Raw genomic sequence first — 10,709 nt, forward strand, 5'->3', positions numbered from 1 at the left:
CGTTTAATTTTTCAAAACCACAGCATCGAAAGGTGTCTTTCAAGCCGAAAGTTGCAATATTTCTTATTATAAAACTATTGATTTAAATTTTTAAATATAACTTCATGTACATATAATGAAAACATCACAATTGTCATCACACAAATTGATTTGTAAATACCTTAAAACCATAAAACATCTTCACTCCACGACACATTTTCTTGTAGTAGCTTCTAGTAATTCTCTAACGATTGATACCTAACATAAAAGTATTTTAAATGTGCTCAATACAACAACAACAACAAAACATGAATCAATGAATTTTGTATGAAATATGAAAATTGTTTTAGCACAACTATAGCTGAAATTAATCGTTGCAAACATACTGCACTTTCTCCGACACTCTACTTATTATACGAGTATGTACATCATATAAACCCTATAAATTAACCCACTTATAGAATTAGTATCTTCTCTAAAATGTGCTCTCGCAAAATCATTAGCATACGAATAATGGCACATTTGTCAAATTTAGGTGCTCACACACACATCTAAAAAGCATATAGCTGAACATTAATATTAATCAAGCACTTTCTTCTCATTTCAAATCATTTTTGAGAAACGCTGCAAAGCAATTAAACACATGCTATGCAAAAATGCTGTAACGCAGTAACAAATACATACTGCACATACATATGTATTAAAAACTTGCAAAGAAAAGTTTATAATAAAAGTAAATTGCTTTAGAGAGACAATATGTGGGGGTTCTGTTTATTTGATAAAACTGACAAATGTTTGGAGTTTTAGGATTATAGCGGTTTTTAAAATCATTACACATAGTTGGCTTGTCTTTAACATATGTACATACATATTTCGCTGACCATCTGTCCTTAACTGCGACTCAAGGTGACTCACCTAATCGTCGTTGGTGGACCTCCTGCTCTTCACGTCTAACTGCATAGCATTGTGCTGCACTTCTTACCGCCGTTGTTGTCGCCACCCATCGTTTTGTAAACTTGAAGCCTGCCGATCACCTCATTTTCGCCTTCGTCGTTTTCTAGTTTTGAATCTCTTCTATAGCTTGGCTTTACTTCTTGTTGTCAACGTACAAATATAATCAATTTAATTGAAATAAATGGTAGAATATTTTTTCATTCTGTGAACTTTAAATGTCGATAACAAATAAATTATCGATGAAGAGATGCCGGGACTGGTTTATCTGAGCATAACAGCTGTTGTGTGAGTTCTAGAGATGTAAGCCAGAAGCAAACCCTGCAGCGAATCGTACTACAAAAGCAATCGGTGAGCTAGTTCATTTTAGGAAACGAAAATAAACGCAAAACATATTAAAACAATGAAGTGTAAAAGTATTCAAATTATGCAACGCTCTTTTTGTTTTACAAAAGGGTATTTTGTTGTTATAGCAATTTTAAAATATGCGTATCAATCTCCAGATCTCAAATAGGTAACAGTAATATAAATATTTATCCGACGATCAAAAGACTGCTTTGCAGGAAATATTCTGGCTAGAACGCGTGTAATATAATATTTTTCAGGTTATGTAAGCTTCGTTGGCCTTAATAAGATTAAAATTTGATTTGATTTTTGGTGCAAAATAACGAAAAAATATCGATTCATCATGTTAAAACAAAAACAGTCAGTTATCGTTGTATCGAGGTGCATCTGGAGAACTAAATTGGACGGAATGAAATTCTAACAGAACTTAGACAAAATGTGGAAAGAATACTACACTTGGACTTATCCTGACATGCCGAAGGAGGTAACGTAAGTAATTCTGCAATGTCCCAAATAGCAGAATGCTAATCGACTGATTTTAGGGAGCTGCTCGCACTCAAGGAAAATGAAAAGCTCGTTATAGTTGGAATAATTGGACGTTCTAAATGTCATCTAGCGAATAAAATGGCTGCATTTGGCATGGAGCCGGAGCCCGGTCATGAGCCAAAAGATGGTCAAATACAATGCTACTACAAACCTGGTACCAAGACGCTGCTTATTCATTTTGAAACCACTTCCGATGATGCAGTGATTGGTCAGTTAATAGAAACAGAGGAGCCGCAGACACCTTTGGATTTCGATGAATTCTATGAGCAGATGCGAAGTCGTTTCGTGCGTATGTTTTTGCTGGCGCTGCACGTTTGCCACATTTTAGTGTATGTGGAAACGTCCTTTTTATTTGACATAATGCTGGTGAACATTTTCCGGCTGCTGAAGTTTGTGCGGGAGCAGAATCTGCTAGAATTTTTGCCCAGTCTGTTCGAAATCAGTGAAAATATATCTTTACTTGGCGAACAGACGCGTCTGTGCACACCACGTATTTTGTTTCTGTTTGAGAACTATCCGCGAGATGGGGAACGCACACGTGAATCCATCTCGTCCCATGAATTCCAAACCGAGGACAATATCTACGAGCTACTACGTCACTATAATATAGTGAGTAATAGCAGTGCCAGCTCACTGCTGGCCTTGCCAAAGAACAAACAATTTGTGTTCTATAATACGCATGAAAAGCTCCATCCGGATACATTTCTACAGGCAGTAGACGAACTACACAAAGCCATGTATAAAGTAGATATCAAGGAGGAGGATGAAGACTTAGAGATTTTAGAGCTAGCGCCATTTGAGGGCTTTGTGAAGCCCCTAGGTGATTCGTACATGACGCGTAATTCTGAGGAGAATGTGTTTAAAAGGGAGCACACGGCATGGTGTTTCCTACAGCGGCATGTTGAGGATGCGCTCACTGGTTGCTTTGATGAGGGTTCCTTTAAACAGTGCTTGGATTCCACGAGCCTGAAGCTGCCTAATTGGAAGGAGTGGCACGATTTGATGGCAGTGTTTCACAAAGTATTGGTGCTAAATGCTCAGAACGATAATTTCAATACTAGCAATGAGGCATATGTAAGTTATACGAGAAAACTAAACTAAAATAATTAAGCCATATATTTCTTCATTTCAGAAAAGTTTTCTAGAGAACTTCGATGACAATCTCAATTATGAACGCAAGTAAGTTCTTAGTTATGACTCTATCTCTCGAGTAATCATTTATTTCTGCACAGATTTTGGGCCCATCTATGCGAGCTTGGTTTGAAAAAAGGCGTCTGCACTTACAAGCAAGCTGCTCCGAACTTGTATGGCAGTGCGGAGCACAAGCAACTGCTTGCCCAGGCCTGTGCAGCCTTCGAGGAAGACGGGCGTGGTCCACCCGCTAAGGCCGCTTTGGCCAAACTGAGCGACATTTGTCTAAAGCACTGGCAGGATGGGCGACAGCAGTGCGAGCACTTGAGTTTGCGTGGACATCCCTGTGTGTTGTCCAAGGATGTGGCACACGATAAGCACAGCAGCGGTGTGATGCACATTTCCAGTTGTAATTGTGGACGCACACAGGGTCGACGGGAAGATCCCTATTCCCTGCGTCAGGCCAACTATGACTACTATGAGCAAATGGCCAACACGTGTAATCTGTGTGTGAAGGCCAAACAATATCAGTTCGCTATTTTCAAGCCCTCGATCAGTGATTATCGTGCTGCTGCCTTTGAAGCGGCCTTTCCATTGCTGAGTGCAGCCAAAGTCGTCCGCCCGGAGCAGTCAGAGGGCGCTGAGTTGGTGCAATCCGATGAACCAAATAGCTTGCCGCCGTTCTCTCAAGAGGCCGAAGGGCCTACAAATCAATCCCTGAACAATCGCTGCTCTCAACCGCTGTCACCTACATTTGGCTCCGATTTAAATATGTCTGTAGCGGGTTTTGGCGATTCACTTAAAAGCGAAGCCAATGAAATTGAGGTGCTGGAGACACAAATGGGTACACGCTCCGGCAGCTTTGCCAGCACCTTCACAGGCTCTAGCAGCAGCGACTCTAGCAGCGATGACGGTGTTGAAAATGAGTTGGTATTGCAAGTAAAACAGCGCGGCGCATCGCCGACCATAAGTACTAAGGAGACCGCCACAAATGCTGAAGAAAAGAGCTGCGCTCTGGGAGTACTGCGTCAGGCATCCACTACTGAGTATTTGCCTGGATTGGTGCACACTTTAACAGCTGGTGGCTTGCTGCCATTCTTTCCTAGCTGGTCGCTGGCCTGTGTGGGTCCAAGTTCCGTTTATAGCCACAATACTGGACTTCAGGAGCACTTTCAAGCCGGATTTCTATCGGGCGCTAATTTTCTACTGCCCTGGGATGTGCATGTGCGCTTGCAGCGAGCCACCAGCGTGTCAACAACACACCACAAGCATCACCATCAACAGTCCCTAGGAGGCAGCAAAAAGATGCAGCGCTATCGCAAACATGGTGATCGTCTAATGCTGAAGATTTTCATTGGATTCGAATACGAATGCTCTCGCGGCCATCGCTTTATAATGTGCAGTCCGGATCGTATATTACGGGGCGGCGCTGACATCGAACGCGACACCAGCACTAAAGTAGTGCACAGCAACATGCCGCTCTACTATCCCTGTCCATGCCGAGGACAAAGCAACTATCTTGCCCAACTAATGCGTGTACATGTCGTCACACCAAAAGCCCCGGTAAACGTCATATTGGATCCTAAGGTGCGCGTCAACAATAAATATACCTTCACTCTTGGAGTTGAGCCGCCACCGCGTCTATCCCAGAGCGCTTACTGGATACTGAGATTTCCATATGTGTATCAAGGCGACGCTTTCCTTATTAACCCGCCAAAGGAGCTGAATACGGAAGATCCGCTATCTCATGGTTGTCTCTTGGCTGGCATGTTTGGCGTGGCCGAGGTGGAAGCCGAAGAACATGCTGAGTAGTTTAGAAAACAAAAACTTCTAATAAATATCTTAAGATCTGTTAATAAATTCTGTCTTCGAAATGATCAGCTATCCTAAGCAAGATGATAAAACAATTGTAGATTGATAATTATGTACATAGTATATGGTATGAAAAAAACAAGAGAGATCGCTACAGTCGAGTAAGCCCGACAGTGAAATACCCTGTACTCAAACTCCTGTGACTGAGAAGAAAAAGAGCGAACTTGATGCTGCAGATTGTGAGCGTAGTACTATAGTAAAATTGTTTCGCTAATAACTTTTCTTCAAATTTACCGATGTGGATGAAATTTGCAACAAAAGTATATATTTATATATATGTATGTTACGTGTCCAAGTTTGGTTTATGTTTCTTTTGAAATTGACGAATTTCTGTAGCGGAGAGAGGTGAGGGAAAAAGCCAATAAATAAATAAAAAAAACTCGTATAGACTATGAGCGTTTACATACCAAGTTTGGTTAATGTTCGCTCAGCCGTTTCGAAATCCACGCATTCATCCAGACGGACGGACACGTCTAGATCGATTCGTTTCGTCATGCTCTTCAAGAATATATATATGTACTTTATCGGGGTCGGAGATGATTACTTCTGCATGTTACATACTTTGCACAAACCTAATATACCCTTTTTAACCTACGGGTACAGGGTATAAAAAAATTTAATTAAATTAAATACAAATTATTCAGTACATACATACAAAAACAGCATAAATATACATCATCGTGTCTATGCTGTACAGTATTAATACAAAGCAGCAACAGCAATAGCTGCGGGCAGAGCTTGGGTAGATATACATGGTGTGTTCCAAAGTAAACAGGGCTTTAAAAATCCTGTCTGCATACCAACTTTGGTTATTCTAGCTTTTATAGTTTCTAAGATCCTTGCGTTCATCCAGACGGATGGACATGTCTAGATCGATTTCTCTCGTCATGCTGATTCAGAATATATGTATATACTTTATGGGGTCGGAGTTGCTTCCTTCTGCATGTTACATACTTTGCAGAAACCTAATATACCCTTTTTACCCTACGGGTACAGGGTATAAAAATATTTAATTTATTTAATTAAATTAAATATAACAAGAGAGAACGCTACTAGTATTACAATAACAGATTTAATGGAAGTAGCATATGCCAATGTTGTATTAGATAATAATTTTCTGCACTTTATAATTAAATATCCTGATTCTAGTTTAGTCTTTAAAAAGATCACCCAGTTTCCTGCGCAACACAATGGTACTATAATACATTTTGCTGAAGATAATAATTTCAAAGACTGTGGCAATAAAATCCTGCCAATAGGAAATTGCACCGCTACTCTCACGTCAACATTTTGCATCCTCCACGACATGTGCGCAACAACTCCACTCCGGCGTTACCGCACACTGCAGCACTCGCCCTAGGAACGCTAGAGGTAGTGGACGACGGTATCATCATAATAAATGAGGGAACTGCTGAAATACAAATTGACAACAGTACAGAGAAACGTATCCATGGTACGTCCCTGCTGACATTCGATGAAAAAGTCTGGAGAAACGGGTCTCTGTTCAGCACCATGAAGAATATCGTCCGAAGACACCGCAGGCCGCAGCAACATCGGCACTACTGAATATCACCGGTCACCAGGAAATTTTGAGCCTGCCATATCTGCAAAGGTTTTGAAAAATCTGCGGTACATTGGCGACATAGAGGGAAAGTTGACAACAAGGCCGGCGATGTTCATCGCATCCATTCTTTCCATCCTAGCAATCGGATTCCTTCTATTGAAATTGTACCAGAAACGGAGAAGCCGGAGAGCCGCCAATCTTCCCTACAGATTGTTATCGAAAGTCTGAGGAAAACCGAGGACGGCCTTCAACTGAGCGAGGGAGGAGTTAACACATCCGACCGGTCATAAGTCAGTGACCGCTCGATCATGCAGAATATGAACGATTTTGGGCATGGTCCTCAACTTAGTCGTGCGTAAGCAACAACAGGGCATTCATCGTCCACTTGCACTTGGAAAAAGTGCCATGTCAGCAAATATGGGTCACAGGGCTAGTTTTCATTTTAAGAACCTTTCTGTACTTGGAGTTAGTCAGATTTTGGAAATAAACCGCGTCGGTCATCGCCACGCCAAACTTTACTTAATAGGGTACTCATTTGTGCGACACCGCGCATCTTATTAATTCGCTCAACAGCGGTGTAAAACCTATCTAAATAGTGGTGCATCGCGCACCCCATCTATTCGCCTAACAGCGAACGTGCTTAATTTATATACTACTAGCAGGTATTGCCCGTCTTAACCCGGCTCAATATGTTTCCAATTGTATTTATTTTGTGTGTGCATAACCTACCTATATGTTTTCACCTTAAAGGTTACCAGTAGGATGGCAATTAAGGTATTTAAATGAACATTTTCTGTTCTTGACAAAAAATTGTTCAGTAGTCCGTTACATTTTTGTTCTTGACAAACTATTTCGTTAAACGAACATGACCACTATAACTAATATTTTTTAAAGCTCGTTTTCCCCCCGTTGGAGCTAGAATTTTCCAAAAGCCTTTCTTAGTGTGCTCCTACACTATGATGGATACTATGAAACGATACTTGAGTCCAAATTTAAATTCACATTTGAGTCTTTTCGTGCCATATTGAGTCAATACGGCCACGCACAAACTCGGAATATGAAACACGGCAATTCGTGTCAATGCCGTGCAGCGATGAGCCACGATCAAAAAGCACTGGCACCGATACCATCAAAATATCGAAGTTTGAATGCAATAAGCAGAATATTTAAATAACAAAATCTAATTATTTATTGACATCAATAAGAACAAATCATATACATACATACATACATCTGCCCGCAATGCGAAGCAGAATATGCGTAGCTCCGTTATTCGGTTTCTGTTTTACTATCGCTTACGCAGTCGTTGCCTAGCGACGGTAACTGTAACATTTTGGCGTTTTGTCTTTGCAATTAACTTTAAATGGTCAAAACGAAAGAAGAAGAGCGAGCTAATGACTTGCAGTTGTTGTTGTTTTTAGAGCATTATTTTTTTTTACAATCAAACAACTGTGTTCGATTGCCCAATGTATACATTAATACAAATGTACATACATGCTATATTCATACACAGGCATACATACATATGTACATACATATGTTTCTCTTTACTTTTTCAACCGTACGTAGAGAACCGCACACATAGACACGAACTGTTGCTTGTTGTGTGTGAGTGTGTGTATGTGATGTCCCCAACTATTTGATATTTGTTGTTGCTGCATAAAGTTATTAATGAAAACACTAATGCCAAATGCACTAAACAAAGAAAAAATTACTTTTAAAAATGTTATATTATTTAATTTTCAATTAATTAAAATTTCTTGCTCTGTCAGTGCAAGACGAATGTACATACATACATATGTAGATACATATGTACATACATAGATGTGCACATATGTATGGACATTCACACATTAGTGTCTCACATGTTGCTTTGGCTATTTCAATCGTTTGCACGCAACTACACGAACAGTTGTTTGTATGTGTGTATATGTATACTTAGTTGTCACCAACTGTTTGATATTTTGTATTGTTTGTTCTGCCTGCTTTTCTAAAATGCATATTTTGAAAATACTTGAATGCAAAGTTGTAGATTTAGTTACGTAGATTACATTATCCAAATTTTAAATCGATCGGACTAAATTTATAACACAAACTTTTCATTTGAAATAGTGAATAAATATTAAAACCCCAATAATTCAAGCTCCAACACAAATTTCGAAAATCCGAGTATGCAGTTTTGTTTGTATCCTTTAACTGATTTTAGAAACTAAGTTTTAAGTCGATCGGTTGAAAAATGCGGATTTTTTAAACAAGCTTTGGAGCTCGTTTTCCCCCCTTTGGAGCTCGAATTTTCCAAAATCCCTTCTTAGTGCGCATCTACACCATGATAGGATACTATCAGCATCCTAGCTTTTACCGTGTGGGCTGTGCGTTGATCACCAATCATTCAGTCAGTCAGTCAGTCAGGACAAACTGTTTTATATATATAGATGTGGGGTCTGCCACGCTTCTTTCTCTCTGTTACATAAATTCGCACAAAATTAGTATACCCTTTCACCCTTTGGGTACCGGGTATAAAAACATCGGGCTTATTCCAAAGCACAGACTGTACTGTATGCAATATCCAGAAGTATTTTCAGTAGCTTGTTTCCGCTCTTTAATAAAGAAAGTATAGAGGACATTCAAAGTTATTGGAAAGATATGAATAACACTTTGCTAATAAAGTTGACGGAGAGTCACATTTTCGCAATTGTCGCTGGCAGCACAGACCTTCTGTTCGTTGAAGGCCATCATACACACTTTGAAAGTCATAAACCGTGATCAAATATTTTGAATACGCTTATCTCCCTTAGCCTTGCTTTGCAACGTTGTTATCTGATTGCTATATGCTTGCCATTCTAAGAATATCATATAAATACTGCTGGAGTATATGTGAAAGCAAATCAGTTGCTATAGTTTTTCAACAACGATATGTCAATCGTGCCGAAAACTTTCTTCTGGCTCTACAGCCTTATTGCTCTTTTTTCCTCAATTCAGGCAAAACATTGTCCGGAAAACTTCGCAGCTGTGGGAGAGAAATGTTATCATGTGTTTTTGGATAAGGTAAGATGCTATAGAAAAATGGATTTACTAATATAATAGTGGCTGTTATTTTCGAATATAGGTGACTTGGCATGCGGCCGATCGGAGATGTCGCTCACTAGGATCCAATCTATTTGTGCTAAGCGATCAGAAAGATATGGATTTGTTGACACAGTATCTTCTGGATGTTGGAGTGCCGTTTGCTAATAGTTGGCGAGACACCGTCTGGACAGGCATTACTGCGTTAGGGACAAACCGAAATTTCGTATTGGCAAAGAATGGAAAGGAAATACCATTTACGAAATGGTGTCCTAGACAACCAGACAATAGCGCATCCCCAGAAGACTGCATCGGCTATGCTAAGTTCCCCACCTTTGGCTATCATGACGTCACATGCACCTTTCTATACCCGTTTGTTTGCGAAATCGATGCCGTAGAGGATTATGTATGTTTTAAAAAAGATACTTCACTATTGCTTAAAACTCTACCAAACTAAACAGAAGTTCAGTTGCAAGCAATCTTAACAATAACAAGTAAAAAAGCTAAAGTCGGGTGTCCCGACTTTGAAATACTCTGTACATATGTTTACTATAATTATAGAAAATAAAAAAAATTGCATCTGTGTGAGTGTATGTATGCCTATGCTCATATATTCGTGTCTGTGTAAACATGTGTGCAGTCAACCAAAGCACCAGCATCAACAACAGCCGCGGGTAGCGCTTGAGCAGCGCTGCAGCAGCAAATATATTTATGGCTATAACTTCTTGTTAAATCGGCCTATCATAGTGAAACTTAACATACGGACACATAATGACTAACTGGGGATATTTCCAAAATTTCAGTTCGAAATTCCAAGAATTACGGGAGTTAGAGAAAATCGCGATTTGCATGGGAGAGGGGGAGGGAGGGAAATTCCAAAATACACAATTTCTGCGTATTCACATAAGGCATCTGGGACTAAAATGTTGTGTTGGTAGGTCTTATAGTCTCCGAGATATAGGCGATTATACGAATGGAAAATCGGGAAAACCCCCATAGGGGGGAAGTGGGGGGAAAATCCAAAAAATAAAACAAACTCGTATATAATACACACATGTGCAAAATGTGCTGTCTCTATCTCTTATAGTCTCTGAGATCCAGGTGTTCATACGAACGGACAGACGGACATACAGGGCTAGATCGACTCGTCTCGTCAAGCTGATCAAGAATATATATACTTTGTGGGGTCTGCCACGCCTCCTTCTGCCTGTTACATTTTTCAGCTCCCGCAAACCTACCTGTACATTTCATGTACAGA

At 39.9% G+C, this 10,709-nt stretch overlaps 1 protein-coding gene and 1 long non-coding RNA gene across 2 annotated transcripts; both read left to right on the forward strand.

Annotated features, from left to right (window-relative positions):
* The first annotated feature begins 1,633 nt into the window (after nt 1-1,633).
* LOC115630446 (protein SMG8) lies at nt 1,634-4,856 on the forward strand. Its single transcript, XM_030527008.1, has 4 exons — nt 1,634-1,764; nt 1,818-2,895; nt 2,954-3,000; nt 3,054-4,856. The coding sequence occupies exons 1-4, from the start codon at nt 1,712-1,714 to the stop codon at nt 4,762-4,764; spliced, it is 2,889 nt and encodes a 962-aa protein (XP_030382868.1). The 5' UTR covers nt 1,634-1,711; the 3' UTR covers nt 4,765-4,856.
* A 4,444-nt stretch (nt 4,857-9,300) lies between these two features.
* Nucleotides 9,301-10,044, forward strand: LOC115630713. The gene is made up of 2 exons (XR_003996099.1): nt 9,301-9,433; nt 9,495-10,044. It is a non-coding gene; the product is annotated as an uncharacterized LOC115630713 (long non-coding RNA).
* Nucleotides 10,045-10,709: the final 665 nt, after the last annotated feature.

This window comes from Scaptodrosophila lebanonensis, unplaced genomic scaffold, assembly GCF_003285725.1.
Source record: "Scaptodrosophila lebanonensis strain 11010-0011.00,11010-0021.00 unplaced genomic scaffold, SlebRS2 tig00001410-arrow-pilon, whole genome shotgun sequence".
Taxonomy (NCBI): domain Eukaryota; kingdom Metazoa; phylum Arthropoda; class Insecta; order Diptera; family Drosophilidae; genus Scaptodrosophila; species Scaptodrosophila lebanonensis.